This window comes from Myxine glutinosa, chromosome 8 (assembly GCF_964187855.1).
Source record: "Myxine glutinosa chromosome 8, kmMyxGlut1.1, whole genome shotgun sequence".
NCBI lineage: Eukaryota > Metazoa > Chordata > Myxini > Myxiniformes > Myxinidae > Myxine > Myxine glutinosa.
The window spans coordinates 96114306-96131868 of record NC_136268.1 but is presented as its reverse complement, the minus strand read 5'-3'; the positions used below and the strand labels follow the sequence as shown (position 1 = coordinate 96131868).

Here is a 17563-nt window from a genome sequence, read left to right as displayed (position 1 = left end):
AGGCAATAATGGAAAAGTACATTTTGAGGCCAGAAATGATGCCTGTATGTAGGATGAGGATCTGCTTCTCTGTGGAGTGAAGCCTTGACATGGCATGGCCAGAACTGTGTTTTTAGTTTCCACAACGTTGTGTTTTTTCCATTCTTGCATACTGAACTTCTGAAAGAAGATGTTTTTTTGTTACGCATTATCCACTTGGCATTATGAAGCGATGTTTCCTTTTACATCACCCTTTGTACCCATAACCATTCACTCAAGAATGCATGGTCAGTCACAGTCTGTTTGGTGATATAACACAGCACATTGTAAAGTGTTGGCGTTTTGAAATGTTCTGCCTTTGAATGTCTTTCTTGCATTTTCAGATAAACTTTGAATGATTTGCTTTGCTATGTCTCTGCATGCACAGTGATTCCCAGCGCGATTGTCTTTCCTGAGAACCAGACATTCACTGAGGGAGAGGAGGCTCGCATCGCATGCGTCGCATCTGGCCACCCAAGACCGCAAATCATCTGGACCCACGATGAGATCTTCCTCACTGGCAGTGAAAGGTGCCGAGTGGTTTTAAAACACCGAGACAGATTGAGTATTTCAAGGGTCGTCAACTGTGTTCTCAAGACGGGTGTCTTTCTGTCATTACTTGTTACAGACATGACGTCACTGAAGATGGGACTCTTGTCATTCGCAACATGCAGGCTCAAGATGCAGGGAGGTATAGCTGTTTAGCACGCAACATTGCCGGCATGGCCAAGCAAACAGCAATGCTAACATATACAGGTAAAACTTGTTTGAATGCAAAATTCAAGCAAGATGTCTTACTTGGTTACAAATGGAGCCCTCTCTAGTTTGACACTGTATTTGTAAAATGTCCTCTTTAACATGTGAAACGTTTTCACCAACTATGAGCCAATTTGTTTTATGAAACTAAATACGAAATAAACCAACGGTGTTCTTTACTTCTTTTTGCTTGTACTGCCATCACAGAGAAACCCACCGTGGTTGTACCTGCCAAGGAGATTTTGGTGGCGAGTGGTGAAACCTCAGTATTGCAGTGCCACGCAACAGGGGTACCTCAACCCAAAGTTACTTGGTTCAAAGGTTTGACTTATGGTGTCTTACAGCTTTTAAGGCTGGTTTGATAAGGAAATGGCTGGAGCGGATTCTTTCGAACATTCCCCTCTTGTGGAAGTTGGTCAAAAACACTGAAATTCATATCAGGTACGTGGATTATTATGTGGCTTTCCTCCCTCTCTAGGGGACTTGAGCCTGGAAGGCATTCCTTTTCTATCAATTGATGAGTGGAGTGGCACGCTACAAATCGAGGGTACACAGGAGATGGATGCCGGACAGTACACATGCGTTGCCAGCAATGACGCAGGCTCGAGCAGGGGAACTGCCCTTTTACGTGTTGGATGTAAGTGGAGAATGCACTGTTGGCAAAACAGTTGGACAACATGAATTCCGCAACTTGCTCAGGAAGGAGCTGTGATCATGCTGTCTCATTGCAGAAATTATCCCAATGTCAACAGAATATTGGAAACACTAGACTTGTTTTTCCAATGTTCTGTTCCCACAGCAGCTCATGTAATGTAACCCCCCCTACCCCACCCACCAAGTTTGCAGCCAAACAAGTCAACTTACTCTGTGCTGTGGAGCATCGAGTGAAACAAAAACATTTGGTCACAAACAAGTTCTATGTAAGGTTTCAGTGTCTCAAGCAAGTTCTATGTAAGGTTTTAGTGTCTGATTGAAAGTGCATGCATTGTAGTATGCAGCGCCTGGGTACATGTCCCAGTGGTATATCTGCAAAAGCCTCGATCTCTATTCCCCTGAACTTTCTCTTTCTGCTTTCATCTTCCCACATCTTCCTTACAATGGACCCTTTTATGGTTTGATGTCATTATTTCATTGCTGCTGGTTTTTTTTCCAACTACCGTGTACTCTCCTACTTTATACCCACAGCCGCTCCAGTATTCTTCCAGGCTCCCAGCAACACGCAAGTTCAGATCGGCCTCAATGTGACACTCCCATGTCTCGCATTTGGATCGCCCGATCCCAAGGTGGCATGGAAAAGGATAAATGGAGTGCCTATCTTTCATCGGGCAGGGGCCACGAGTCACTCCTCTCAACTTAGGGATGGCAGTCTTTACATAGCAGGTCTGATTACCTATTTACTCCACATGGTACAACTTGCCATTGTTATTTAATTATTAGCATGCATGACTCATCGTATTGTTATTTTCACATGATGTTATTTTCATAATTTTATTGTTATTAACATCAACACATGGGAAGAAGATGTGAGAGCAGTATTTATTTTTTGCCACGCCCCTTGGGGCCCTAGGGCAGGGTCAAAATATCAAATAGCAAAAATGCAATTAAGCGCACATTTTAAAACGTTTTTTTAAATAAAGCTTGGTATAACATTGACCGATTTTTTTTGGGGGGGGGGAAGGATGTATGAAATATGTAACGATTTTTTGGATTCGACGCCCAGTTCATGCCCCACAGGGTGGGGACTTGGGGTCACAGGGGGTCAATACAACGTTTTTTAACTTGAAATTTTATATTGAGTCATTCCTGGTGGAACTTTTTGCCATCTTTCAACTTTGCTTTAGGTGGGGAGTGTGGGGATTTGTGATGGCATGCCATCGACTTCTCTCTAGTTTATAACTTGCAATTCAAATTTTGTAACTTAATTGACATGTCATTGCCTGACTGTGAACATATGTACAGTTCCTTCAGAAAGTATTCACACCTCTTGATTTTTCACATTTTGTTGTGTTTCAGCCTGAATTTAAAATGTATTAAACAAACATTTTTTGTCACCAATCTACACAAAATACCCCATAATGACAAAGTAAAAACATGTTTTTCGATTTTTTTTTTTTACAAATTTATTGAAAATGAAATACAGACACAGCTAATATACCTACAGTCACGTGAAAAAGTAAGTACACCCCATGTAAAGTTTTGACTTTTTCAACATATTTCAACATACAGCTATTTGATCTTCATTTCAACAATATTGATAGATAAAGGTGATATAATATAACAAATATCATGAAACATTTACATTTTGTAGTCCATTGTATAATTTAAATAAACATAAATGCAAATTTCACATGTGGAAAAAGTAAGTACACCCTTGGCTCTAATAGGTGGTATTGCCCCCTTTGGCAGAAATAACCTCAAGTAGGCGTTTCTTATAACTGTCGACCAGTCTCTGACATCGACTGGGAGAAATTTTTGCCCTCTCCTCCATGCAGAATTCTTTCAGCTGTGCGATGTTTGAGGGGTTTCTTGCATGCACAGCTCGTTTCAAATCCCCCCACATCATCTCGATGGGTTTTCGATCCGGGCTTTGACTTGGCCATTCCAGAACCCTCCATTTCTTTCTTTTCAGCCATTCCTTGGTGGATTTACTGGTATGCTTAGGGTCATTGTCATGTTGCAAGGTCCACCCTTGGTTGAGCTTCAACTTTCCGACAGATGGCCGCACATTATCCTCAAGCACCCTCTGGTACAATGAAGAATTCATAGTGGATTCTATGATGGTGAGCTGCCCAGGCCTTGATGCAGCAAAGCTGCCCCAAACCATAATATTTCCACCACCATGCTTTACAGTTGGTATCAGGTTCTTGTGGCTGTCTTTGGTTTTCGCCAAACATGTCTTCTGGTACTGTGGCCAAATAGCTCTACCTTTGACTCATCTGTCCAGAGCACATTGTTCCAGAAGTGCTGTTCTTTGCCTACGTGTTCATTGGCAAACTTTAGTTTTGTCCTGACGTTCTTTCTGGACAGCAAAGGTTTCCTCCTGGCACACCTCCCATGTAGATCAAATTTGTGCAGCCTCTTTCTGATGGTAGACTCATGCACTTTGACATCAACAGTGGCAAGAGCTACCTGTAGGTCCCGTGATGACATTCTGGGGTTCTTAGAGACTTCTTTCAGCATTTTGCGTTCTGCTCTCGGGTTGAACTTGCTGGGGTGGCCTGGCCTGAACAAGTTGGCAGTTGTTTGGAATCTCCTCCACTTGTAGATGATCTTCTGGACAGTCGAATGATTGATTTCAAATTGTTTGGAGATCTTTTTAAATCCCTTCCCAGACTCGTAGGCATCTATAACCTTCTTTCTGAAGGCCTCAGAGAGCTCTTTTGATCTAGGCATGGTGACGCCGCACACTTCAACAACAAAGAGCAAACCAAACTAAATGTCTGAGGTTTAAATAAGACAGGTTCCTCCTAGATCCTCTCTAACGATGTTCTAATCATTTGCACCTGAGCTGGTGCACCTGATTCTAATTTTAGGTGTTTGAAGTAGTGATAAATGTAGGGTTGTACTTACTTTTTCCACATGCAAAATTTGCTTTTATGTGTATTTAAATTATACAATGGACTACAAAATGTAAATGTTTCATGATATTTGTTATATTATATCACCTTTATCTGTCAATATTGCTGAAATTAAGATCAAATAGCTGTATGTTGAAATATGTTGAAAAAGTCAAAACTTTACATGGGGTGTACTTACTTTTTCACGTGACTTTAAGTATTCAGCCCCCCCCCCCCCCCCCGAGTCAACACTTTTTAGAAGCAAAGCCTTAGGAAGCGATTACAGCTTCGACTCATCTTGGTATGTCTGAATCAGGATTGCACATCTGGATTTGGGGAGTTTCGCCCATTCGTCCTTTCAGATTTGCTCAAGCTCTGTCAAGTTGGATGAGGAGCGTCGGTGAACAGCAATCTTCAAGCCATTCGACATATTCTCAATGGGATTCAAGTCTGGGCTTTGGCTGGGCCACTTAAGGCCTTTTATGTTCTTGCCCTGAAGCCATTTCAATGTTGCTTTGGCTGTATGCTTTGGGTCATTGTCATGGTGGACCATAAATCTAAGGTCTTTTGCACTCTGAAGCAGGTTCTCCTCAAGGATTTGCCTTTATTTGGCTCCATTTATTGTTCCCTCTATCCTTAAAAGTCTCCCCATCGCTACCGCTGAAAAGCATTCCCATAGCATGATGTTGCCACCACTATGCTTCACAGTAGGAATGGTGTTATATGGGTGATGAGCTGTGCTCTGTTTCCGCCAGACGTAGCGCATTGCATTCGGAACAAAGAGTAAGATTTTCGTCTCATCAGACCACATAATCTTTCCTTATATGCTTTCAGAGTCTTTCATGTGCCTTTTTACAAACTCCAGGCATCCTGCCATATGCCATTTTTCTCAGTAGTGGCTTCAATCTGACCACTCTCCCATAAAGCCTAGATTTGTGAAGTGCTGCAGAGAATGTTGTCCTTCCGGTAGGTTCTCACATCTCATCCAAGGAACTCTGTAGTTCTGTCAGAGTGGTCATTGGGTTATTGGTCACCTCCCTGACCAAGGTCCTTTTTGCCCGGTTGCTCAGTATGGTCGGATGGCCAGCTCTAGGAAGGGTCTGGGTAGTTCCATATTATTTCCATTTCCTAATGATGGAGCTCATTGTGCTCTTGGGAACCTTCAACACTCCAGAAATTATTTTATACCCTTCCCCTGATCTATGCTTCCTCACAATTCTATCTCGGAATTCTAGGGATAATTCCTTGGGCATCATGGTGAAGTTTCTGCTCTGACATGCACTGTCAACTGTGGGACCTTATGGTGAAAGATGTGTTTCTTTCCAAATCATGTCCAATCAATTGAATTGGCCATAGGTGGACTCCAATCAAGTTGTAGAGACATCTCAAGGACGATTAAAGGAAAATGGATGCACCTGAGCTCAATTTGTTGTATCATAGCAAAGGGGTTGAATACTTATTAACTCAAGACAGTTCCACTTTTCATTTATAATAATTTGGTAAAAAAATTCTAAAAAACAAAATTACACTTTGACATTATATGTGGTATTTTGTGTAGATTGGTGACAAAATTTGAAAGTGAATCCATTTTAAATTCAGGCTGTAAAACAACGAAATGTAAAAAAGTCAAGGGGTGTGAATACTTTCTGAAGGCACTGTACTCGAGTGTGAGCATATTTGTGTTTCTATGTCTATTTCTATGTCTACTTCTAGATTGTCTGGTCTGTGTACTGCATGTGGCTGTGCTGCATGTCTGAGCATCTCTGTGCAGCATGTCTCTGTGGTGTGTGTGTGTTTTAATGTACAGTCAGACCCCAACATTCGCAGTCCCAACCTTTGCGGGTTCCACATATTCACGGTTGATAAACTGTGACCTGCTTCTACATTTTCGGCCCCCTGTCCCGCATATTTGCAGTTTTTCGCTGGCACAATTTTTTTTTATATGAGCCGCAAGCATAACAGTTCTAAAACATATCTTCCACCAGCCATGCACAAAGCAACTGGACATACACAAAAAACACATCTTACATGAGCCGCGAGCATGACCGACATCTACATTCGCAGCCCTGTGTTTTGCGTTTTTCATGGCTTTTCGCGGCCACATAAAATAGTTTAGCCACACTATAAGCAAGCTTTGCAGGATATCTCACCATTCACACTGTGAACATTGCTTTGAGGGACGTCCCACCATTAGCACTGTGAACATAGCTTCGCGGGATATCCCACCATTCACACTGTGAACATTGCATCGCAGGATATTCCACCATTCACACTGTAAACATTGTGCTGTGGGATATCCCACCATTCACACTGTGAACAGCTTCGCAGGATATCCCACCATTCACACTGTGAACAGCTTCGTGGGATATCCCACCATTCACACTGTGAACATAGCTTCGTGGGATATCCCACCATTCACACAGTAAACATTGCGCTGTGGGATATCCCACCATTCACACAGTGAACAGCTTCGTGGGATATCCCACCATTCACACAGTGAACAGCTTCGTGGGATATCCCACCATTCACACTGTGCACATAGCTTTGTGGGACATCCCACAATTCACACTGTAAACATTGTGCTGTGGGATATCCCACCATTCACACTGTGAACAGCTTCGCAGGATATCCCACCATTCACACTGTGAACAGCTTCATGGGATATCCCACCATTCACAGTGTGAACAGCTTTGCAGGATATCCTACCATTTACACTGTGAACATTGCTTCGTGGGATATCCCACCAATTGCTTGCATAACACTTCATCCCCAATCAGTTACTGTACAGAATGAAAATACTCTACCACATATATTAGTGCAATTAGCTGTCCCACTTTTCCCCATTGAAACAATGTCCCAACATTTGCAGATTTTCCTCAACATTCGTGGAATTTTCCTCAACATTCACACGATTTTCCTCAACTTTCGTGGAATTTTCCTCAACATTCACACGATTTTCCTCTGCATTCGTGGGATTTTCTGCGAATCAGGAACCCCCGAGAACCTATCCCCCATTTACCATTGAAACAATGCCCCCACATTTGCGGTTCCGACATTTGTGGCATTTTCCAGGACCGTATCCCCTGTGAATGTCGGGGTCCGACTGTATTAAAATATAATGGAATGTGTGATGGGAGTTGTAACTATGTGATAATACATTAAAGTAACCATTAATGATGGAAGAAAAGATCATGATTTTTGGGTGAGCGTCTGAGATGGTGGAATTGAGATTGAAGAGAATGTGGAAGTTGGTTCCACAAGTAGAGAAAAAAGGGGAATGGATGAGTGAAGGTGAGCAGAGATTCTGGATTTTGGGAGTGTTACCAGAAGAGGGTTGCATGTGGACCGCATGCATCCTGCAGATACCCGGGGGAAGGGTGGATGCGAGAGCAGAGGAACAAAGCAAGGAGAGGGCAAAGAGTGAGGAGGTGCAAGAAGACAGAGAGACAGAGATAGGTCCATAGACTCAGATTCATTTCAGAGGATTCCAATGATGTTGAAGACCTTGGTTTATATAACGTCAAGCTGAACAAGATATGAGGCAGGGGAACCAGCCCAGAGGGGAGAGAAATATTCCATGAAGCTGCGGATGAAAGCATTGTAGGTGGACAGTTCAGGTGTGCCAAGGAAGGACTGCATGACGGAGGATGTCCAGTCGGTGACTGGCTTTGGAGGCTAACTTTGAAATGTGGTTTGTCCAAGAAAGATCATGGCTGAGAGTGAGACTCATGAGTTTAAGTGATTGTTGAGAACCATCTAAGGTCACAAACAAACGCTCACAGGCTTGAGATATATCCAGAGAGATAGCCCTAACCTCTTGTTTGTGGTTAAGGGCATCCATTCCCTGCTGTGTGAGAGGTAGTACAATATCTTAGGTGGAATAGCCATGCTGACAGAAAAATTAGTTGTCAGAGATGAGGAAGTTAGATAGAAGTCTCAGGTTATTCTGCAATGATGGACTCCATAGATTATGATGGGGAAAAAGCTGATAGGTCTGTAGTTAAGAGGGAATCTGTTTTGGAATCTTTACATGGATATGAGTGATGTTTCCAACTTTCTAAGATGGAGAAAGTTTCCCATCCAAAAAGGACTTGTGAAAGAGAGAAGAGGCATATCCTTGTAAACGAAGAAGCACGTAGCAATGCAGCTCAGCATGTCAGGATACAATAATGTGCAGAACATTGCAAGAGATGTCTTGGCAATTGTGTGGTAGAAATTGCCGAAGCATCACTGCACCAATATAAACCTCGACTTCCTATCCGAAGTATGAAGTCCATAGAATCACCATGAATTCTGCAATGGGAATCCAAGCCACACCTTCCAAGACAGAAGCATCTATCCTGAAGCAGTATTTTAAGACGCATTTCTCTATCTCAATAGCAATTAAGGTAGAGACTTTCACAATTACTAGAAGCGGTACTACATTAAGCGCTCATACATTGCGATTTACTCAATAAAGTCTCACCAAAGACATCCATAGCATCATTAAATAAAGATGATGGGCCATCCTCCTGAAAGTTGATCTCTTTTAAAGATCATTGGAAAGTAAAGTATTTTTTCAGGTTTGAGACACTGTTTCAACTTTACTATGTTTGATTTATATTACTATTGTTCTGTATTTTGATTTGATTACCTGTTGAGCCCTGCACATACCTACACAATATAATCTCTGTGCTAGTCCTAGGGTTATGGATCTGTGTACTAATTTGTGTCATCATCCCCAATATCTCTTGTCATCTCCAATTATGACCCATGATCTATATTTCCCGCCATTAACCGTTATTACCCTGTGCACACCAAGCAAAAAGTGGGGTTAAGGAATTGGTTCAATTTGCCTGTCTGTCTGTCTACAAACATCAGTTTATGATCAAGCAACAACTTATTTAATTTGAATGTTATATTTTGAACACGAATTAAAACATGAATCGGAAAAGGAACCTTTAGTTTAGCAGTACTTTGGTTCTGAATTCGTCCCGATCGTGCATGCGCAGAGAGGAGCGAGATAGCTTTTCCTCTGTCTACCTGTCTGGCAGTAAAACATAATTGTAAATCATTCCAAACAGGAAACTTACTGTTTTTAAGGACGTCATAAAGAACACAAAGAACAGGCGCGAATAACTAATGTAACATCTTAAATAAGGTGGTGTAAAAGATGCTGCAGCAACGGTGGTAAACTTACAAAAACTTTTTTTAAAACTTTTTTTTTTTTACAAACTTTACAATGTTAATTTTATTTCAATTGAATTATATATTTTAACACTAGAACACAAATCGCCTTTTTGGCACTTTCAAAACCCTTCCGTTTAGCAGTACTTGGACAAAATATTACGGCATTTTACGTCATCACAACCAATCAAATTTGTCGGTCACTGCCCCGGCCCATGTCCTTGTTTCTCAAGACTGCGTCAGGTCAGGTGTTCTATAAACTCTCTATTTACTTGATAATATCATTTTTTCCTGCCCTTCTCTATTTCCGTTTTTCATTTACTTGTAAAGGAAAGATTTGAGCTGATTTCCTTCATTTTGTCATACCATTAGCACTGTTTTTTGTAGATAATGTGACCAGGTATAATGGACAGCGTACGTACATGTGTGTGCTTGCACATGCAGGAGTGTCGGTGGATGATGGAGCGACCTATGTCTGTGAAGCGAAAAACCATTTTGGTCGAATACAGGGTCAGGCCAACTTGACCATCGTTGGCTTGGGTATGTGTCATTGTTTTTGAACTTGTTAAAACTCCATTCTGTTTGTACCACAACCATGTACAAAATGTGTAAATCAGGCTCATCAAACCAAACATGAGCTTGTGTTTAAGAGTTTCTCAGCATATGACTTTTATTTGATTGAAAATGACTTGCATGATGTCTAACCGTTGCTTTTTGTAATTCTGTATTATTCTTTCACTCTTTAAATTCGCACTGCAGTGCGTCCGCACATTGCTCCCGGTCCCTTGGCTGTGAACGTGCTGAAGGGGCAAATCCTAACGCTTCCCTGTGTGTTCCTTGTGGGAAATCCTTTACCGGAACGTATGTGGCTCCACAATGGCAGACAGGTATTTCATTCATTTTCATTCCTACAGAGCCTCTGCTTATGGCTACATTGACTGTTATATAGTATCAGATACCATTACCATTGTGTAAATTTTCCCTAGATCTATTTCCTGTGTTTGTGTCAGCACTGTAATCCTAATACAATTGCATTTGTAATTATTGTGTAATCCTAATGTAATCCCAATACCTCCTGTCCTGGCACACCTGACTGTTTCGAACATTTACTTCACAAAATAAGTCTCCCCTATTTCCTGCACTGTACCCCGATGACATTATGCATGCATATCTTATTTATTGCTTATCATCGACAGCTTGATGGAAGCAGTCATGTGCACGTGCGCAGTGATGGCAGTCTGTATGTGCAGCACGCTTCATTGCACCATGCCGGAAACTATACGTGTACCGGTACTAATGCAGCTGGGACCACAAATATGACAGTCACTGTCATTGTAGCAGGTAACTATCTGATCAATGGTACCCATATTTTACATGCGAAGGAGTGTTGATAATTGATGGTCTCTCTCTTTTTTTTCCTTTCCTTCTCTCTATCTCTATCTGTCTCTCTGTCTCTCTCTCTGTCTCTCTCCCTCTGTCTCTCTCCCTCTGTCTCTCTATCTCTCTCTTCTATCTCGCCCTCTCTCTCTCTCCCCCTCTTTCTCTCTCTGTCTCTCTCTCTCTGTATCTATCTCTCTCTCTCTCTCTCTCTGTCTCTGTCTCTCTCTCTCTCTGTCTCTCTCTGTCTCTTCTATCTCTCCCTCTCTCTCTCTCTGTCTCTCTCTCTCTCTCTCTCTCTCTCTCTCTCTCTCTCTCTCTCTCTCTCTCTCTCTCTCTCTCTCCTCTCCTCCCACTTTGCACAGCTGCCGCTCGCTTAGCACGCACGTGCGAGCGCCAGGTCTGTTGCTCAGTCACTGGCGGTACGTGCTGTGGCTCTTGTTGCTTTTTCCTTTCTTCCTACCTTTTGGTCCTTTCTGCTGTCCGAGTGTCGGTGTCCCTTTCTATCGTCTTGTCTACTGAGCGAGAGAGGGAGAGACAGCGCGGTTAAAGTTATCCACTTTAGGTGGTTAACGGGATTTATTTATTTATTTCCCAGTTATTGTTGTTGTTTTTTTTTCCATTTATTTAGGCTTTATAAACCTTTGTACCATTTATTGGTTATTTTTTTTCGTTTAGTTACTTCAAATGGCTAGCAAGAATAGTCGAAGTAATGCCGGTCGTGACGCCGATGAGGGGTTAACAGATGAACACGGCATGTGTTTTGTCCCACCGGAAGATGTCTCGCTGGAGGAGACGCTCCTCGCAATCGGAGGATTGATCGGTTGTGAGAACATCCGGGCAGCGTCCCGAATGCACCACAAGGTGGTTGTTTTCGTTTCACGTGTCCGTTTCGCGCGCATCGTCGTGCAGAACGGACTCACCTTGGGTAATGACCAGTTTGTTCCGGTTTCGCCATGGAACACTCCGGCCTCGAAGGTAATACTATCAAACGTTCTACCGACGCTGTCTAATGAGGAGATTCTTCAGAAGCTCGGTCAGTACGGTACTGTGGTGTCGAGAATTATCCAAGCCTCCATTCGCACCACAGACGGGAAGCTTAAGCATATCGAAACGTTTAGACGGTTTTGTTATGTTGTTTTGAAGGATGGTTTGACGCAATTGAATGTCTCTCTTGCGTTTTTAAGTCGTCAAAACGTGAGCACAGGATTTTTGCGGCAACGGAGAGGTTGATTTGTTGCGGGTGTGGTGTACATGGACACACCAGGCAGTATTGTCCTGATGGGGAGAAAACGTATGCCTCAGCAGCCGGACCAGCCCCACCCGTGACCATTACGGAGGATTCTATAGATGTTTCGCCTTCAGTGCGGGAATCTACATCGGACCATCAAGGTACGGCTAAGAGTGGTGCTGATGAGACCCATACGGATGTGCTTCGTGTAAGCGATGAGTCATCCAGTACAGCTGGCCATCGTGCAACCGATGAGTCAGCAAATGTAAGGGAGAAGCCTCTACCTGTAGAGGGAATGATTTGCGAGGAGCAGCAGATTGTAGATGCGGCGTCTCGGAAAAATTTGAAACGGTCACTTGTAAGTGCGAGGAATGAGGACAAAGGTGTTAAAGTGTTGGTGGTGCAGACAGGAAGCAGTTTAAACGATTCAGACAGTCCTTCACATGAAGATCAGCAAGGTGGTGAAACTATGGCTGACATGATACCACCTGCTCAGGATGAAGGGGAACTTTTTCCTGAAAGTTGTAAATCAACCTGCGAAACCGAACAGCCTACTGATGACCATATCAATTCTAATGGGGAATGCAAAATACCCATTACTACTAATAACGACTCCTCCCCCCCCCCCCCCCCATTGCAATGATGCATGAGGATAAAGAGGATGAAGAACCTAAGGTAGATGTGGATGGAACAGGTGTTTCTGTATAGGTTCAGGAGGAACTCGTTACTAGCGTCACGGAGGGAATTCTAACTACAGAGACACTGATCGGCCATGAGGAACCAGTGGCAATGGTTGACAGGCCCCCCCCCCCCCCCCCCTCAGGAGGAAGAGCAGCCTTTGGAGATCCCAAAAGAAAATATTGTCAGATTTTTGAAGGAAACTTTCAGACAAAGGCATGTACGAATTAAGGATCATTTTCCTAATATCCAGGCCTTCCTTGCAGCCGCAAAACCTTTGCTGCAAAAGAGTGAGCATGTGGAAATCTCCGAACCTGAATTTCAGCGGCTGAGGAAATCCATCACGAAGGCAAACAAGGAATTAATTGAGGAAGAGGACCTCACCCCCCAGAAGAATCAACCATGGAACTAAATGTTGTATCCTTAAATATAAATGGGGGTCGTGCCCTCTTACGGAGGTGCAAACCATTCAAGCGGTTGGAAAAGAAAAGGCTGACATTATTCTCTTACAAGAGACCCATGCTACTAGTGCTCAAGTAGCCGATTGGGGGAAACTTTTTAAAGGGCAATGGTGGCTAAGTGGGTTCCCTACACCTCGGGCCGGTGTTGCCATTTGCCTAAGTCACAAGATTTGTGCTCAACAGGTTTCATTTAAAGAAATCTATAAAGGGCATTTGATCTCCATAGATTTTCTTTATAATACCCAAAAGATTATAGTAGTGAATGTTTATGCACCTTGTGACCCAATGGAGAGGAAAATTTTATTTTCCACTCTGTGGGATTTTGTAAAAACTCTGGACCCAACAGCCTTTATCTGTATCGTGGGAGATTTTAATTGCACAATTTGTCCGTCGATTGATAGGAATGGTCATGAGCCTCATGTTGCCTCTACGAAAGCTCTAGAGGACACCATCAACATCTTTCGGTTTAAGGATGTGTGGAGATCACAACACCCACTCTCACGCTGTTATACATGGTGTAGATGCAATGATGGTATTATGTCAATGGCAAGGCTGGACAGATTCTATGTGAACAAGCCAATGTTGAATGTGGTGTCTGTCTCCAAAATTTTACCAACTGGATTCACAGACCACAGTTTAATCTCAATGTCCTTTAAGTTACCCTTTCCACCCGGTGGTAGTGCTTACTGGTCGTTTAATACTCGTCTCTTACATGACAAGGAATTTAATGAGGCCTTTCACGTCGTGTGGGAGAAAATTCGCTCCTCCAGACCTGAGTATGATAGTCTTCGGCTGTGGTGGGACATTGCAAAATCCCAAATTAAGAATTTCTGTCAACAATATAGTGCATACACCACCAAAATCCAATCAATATCAATCGATCAGTTAAAATCTGAAATTATATCTTTAGAACAGAATGTTGACGAGGTTGGGAGAGGTGCACGTGACCAACTAATATGGGCAAAGAAAGCAGTGCTGGAGGAAGCGGTACGGCAACAGGCGATGGGTGCCTTGGTCCGAATGTAAATGAGCTATTTAACTCTGGACATGCCAAACTTTTGAGTTCTTTTAGTTAGAGTCTTCCCTCAAAAGGTCACAACAAAACTTTTGGACATGCCAAACAAAGAGTTCTTTAAGTTAGAGTCTTCCCTCAAAAGGTCACAACAAATTCATACTTTACTCACTCCCAATGGGTCACTGGTGACCTCCCAGCAGGCGATCAGGTGTACTCTGAAAGGGTTCTATTCTAACTTGTATTCTCCTCAGAACGTGGATAATGAGGTGATACGAGAGTTAACTGCTGGGCTTCCGAGTGTCGAGGAGGATGAGCGATGCATGCTCGATTCCCCAATTTCGGCTGATGAACTTGAAGCAGCTGTGCGGAGCCTGAAAGATGGGAAAGCTTCTGGAATAGATGGCCTGCCCACAGAATTCTACAAGACCTTCTGGGCCCTTGTGGGACCTGACTTACTCGATGTACTCGATGAAAGCATACGTGTCGGAGAACTTCCAATGTCTTGTAGACGAGCAGTCGTTTGTTCGCTACCAAAAGCTGGGAATCTTCAACTGATTGATAACTGGCGACCTGTCTCCTTATTGTGTGTTGATTACAAGATTTTCTCTAAAGTACTTGCTAATCGTATGAAGACTGTGATCAGTTCAGTTATACACCCGGACCAGACCTACTGTGTGCCTGGAAAATCTATTTATGATAATATTTTTTTGGTAAGAGATATTATTTCATGCAATAATTTCCTGCGTGACGATTTTGGATTGCTGTTTCTTGACCAAACTAAGGCCTTCGATCGTGTTGACCACAAGTACCTTTTTTCTGTCCTGAAAGGAATGGGGTTTGGTGAAACTTTCACCTCTTATGTGAAACTCCTGTATACTAATACTCAATGTATGATGAAGATCAACAATAGGTTATGCTCTCCCTTTCCTTTCCAACGGGGTATTCGCCAAGGTTGCCCCCTCTCTGGGCTTTTATATATAGTCGCCCTTGAACCACTCCTTCGGTCTATTAGACAGCAAATACCTCAGGGAATGAGAAGTATAGAAGGAGCAGAATTTGTGCAGACGGCTTATGCTGATGATGTCTGTGTTTTGATTAGAAGCTCCAATGATGTCTCTGCTTTACAACGTTGTATGCGAGATTTCTCTGCAGCCTCTTCCGGTGGGATCAATTGGAATAAAAGTACAGCATTATGGTGTGGCAAAGGCAATCTCTCTTGTGTATCACCACCCTCACTCCCACACAACCTGGTCTGGAGAACGGACGGGGTTAAATATCTTGGAGTGCATATCGGTAATCGTGAAACAGAAATGAAAAATTGGGAAGGAGTGTTGGAACAAATTATGCACAGATTGAAAGCATGGGAAGGACTGCTGAGGTCCATCTCCTATCGAGGCCGTACCCTTGTCATAAACAATCTGGTTGCAACAAAATTATGGCACAGAATTATTGCTTTACAGCCATCAAACCAACTAATTATGGCTACTGAGCGAATGCTAGTAAACTTCTTTTGGAGTGGCTACCATTGGCTGAGGCCTGAGATATTGTACTACCCCCGGAAGGAAGGTGGCCAGGGCATTGTTGATATCTCTGGTCGGGTTGTGGCCTTTCGGCTGCAGTCTCTGCAGAGACTACTGTTCGCTGAACAGCTGCCCTGGCGGCCCTTTGCATTTTTTCTGTTACAACAGGCTGGTAGACTGAGATATGATCGGCAGCTTCTTCTGATAGACCTCGAGCATATAAATTTTGCCTCTCTTCCGAGATTCTATCAGAGTTTATTGGACACTTGGAAAAGGTTTGACGTCCACCGCTTCCATGAGGGCTATAATTGTCGAATGTTCCTTCAAGAACCCCTTTTCTTCAATAACTTTTTTCCTGGTATCCCTCATAGCCATGCCCTGATTAAAAAGTTTATCCAAGGAGGGATTAACAAAGTATGTGATCTGAGAGATTCATCTGGAGTTAAGTGGAAACCTGCTGGTTTGGTGGCAACCTCAGTTGGATCTCGGTCTGTCCGACTTGTAGACCAAGTTGTACGTATAGTCATTAGAAAATTTAGACAGCTAAACATCGGCTGGGAAGGTGTTGGTAACATTGAGGACTTTCGGTTAGGTTTCCCTGAAATCAAAGTGCTCCTTTCGTCTTCTCTTCAGCCGGAGATTGAACATACCCCCCCTTTTCATCTTGTAACTAAGATTGGAATCCGTGATCTCTCTCGACAAAATAAGAATGTACCCCTCTCTGGGAGAACACGAGTAGCTTTGTGGTCAGAGCGGTTAGGGTCGGGGTCTCTGTCTACCCCCCTTTGGCCTCACATGTACACCTTACCAATACATGGTGTGTTAGCGGACATACAATGGAGGTTAGCACACTGGGTGCTTCCCTCCAATATTTTTGTTCACCGTATTAACAGCTCACTGCCGGAAACTTGTCCTTTCTGTGATCAGAAGGAGGATTTGTTTCATGCTTATGTACAGTGTCGTAGACTGACATCGCTTTTCTTGTTCCTTGAATATCTTTTTCACCAACTGTCCTTCCCTTTCAATATGCATATGTTTATATTTGGTGTGTCTTTCAGGCCCACATGTAGAGATGTGGGTGTTCTTCTCAATTTTTTGGTTGCTGTTGCAAAATATGCGATATATAAATCTCGGAAAATTAAAATAGATAACGGCTATGGCTCTGATGCTATTTCTATTTTTAAAGGGTTTGTCTCAACACGACTCAAGCTAGAATTTGATTTCTTTGTCAGTAATGGAAACGTCCAACTTTTTGAGAGAAAGTGGTGTATTGGCAATGTTCTGTGCGCAGTCGATGATTCAAAAGTGGTAATTACTTTATAATTCCTGATTGATTTGACTTTTTTTCTTTGGAACTGATTGCTTGCATATATGTTTCTTCCTGTGTCCTTGAATACATTTCTCTCTCTCTCTCTTAGTTTTTCGCTTAATTTGCTCCTGATGTATTTATAGCTCTTGCATGAGCATTTCCTTTAAAATTGGTTGTGGTTTTGTTTGTGTCTTCCCCTTTGGTTTGTAAAATATATATTTTTGAAAAATTCGCTGGTTTCTTTTAAATACCCTTTGCTCTTTTGTGGTGTCTTCATGATCCTTATGCAATTTCTTTAAACTGGTTGCTTTGTTTTTTTTTACAACTGCTTTGTGAAATGTGTTTTTTTACAACTGCTTGTGAAATGGCTTTACATTGTTTATAATAAAAGGACACAAAAGTCAAGTCTCTCTCTCTCTCTCTCTCTCTCTCTGTCTGTCTCTTCTATCTCTCCCTCTCTCTCTCTGTCTCTTCT

General features: G+C 42.7%; 1 protein-coding gene across 4 annotated transcripts in view; it reads left to right on the top strand.

Moving 5' to 3' along the window:
• HMCN1 (hemicentin 1) overlaps positions 1–17563 on the top strand; it is a 451947-nt gene that overhangs the window by 60829 nt on the left and 373555 nt on the right. For all 4 annotated transcript variants that reach the window (XR_013624351.1, XM_078783554.1, XM_078783553.1 and 1 more), the window contains exons 11-18: positions 407–548; positions 647–774; positions 982–1095; positions 1253–1411; positions 1960–2154; positions 9942–10037; positions 10257–10384; positions 10694–10838. Coding sequence is in view for 3 of the 4 variants with exons in the window: in XM_078783554.1 (XP_078639680.1) it covers positions 407–548; positions 647–774; positions 982–1095; positions 1253–1411; positions 1960–2154; positions 9942–10037; positions 10257–10384; positions 10694–10838 (1107 nt within the window). In the remaining variant the exon portion in view is untranslated. The remainder of the gene's footprint in view (positions 1–406; positions 549–646; positions 775–981; positions 1096–1252; positions 1412–1959; positions 2155–9941; positions 10038–10256; positions 10385–10693; positions 10839–17563) is intronic.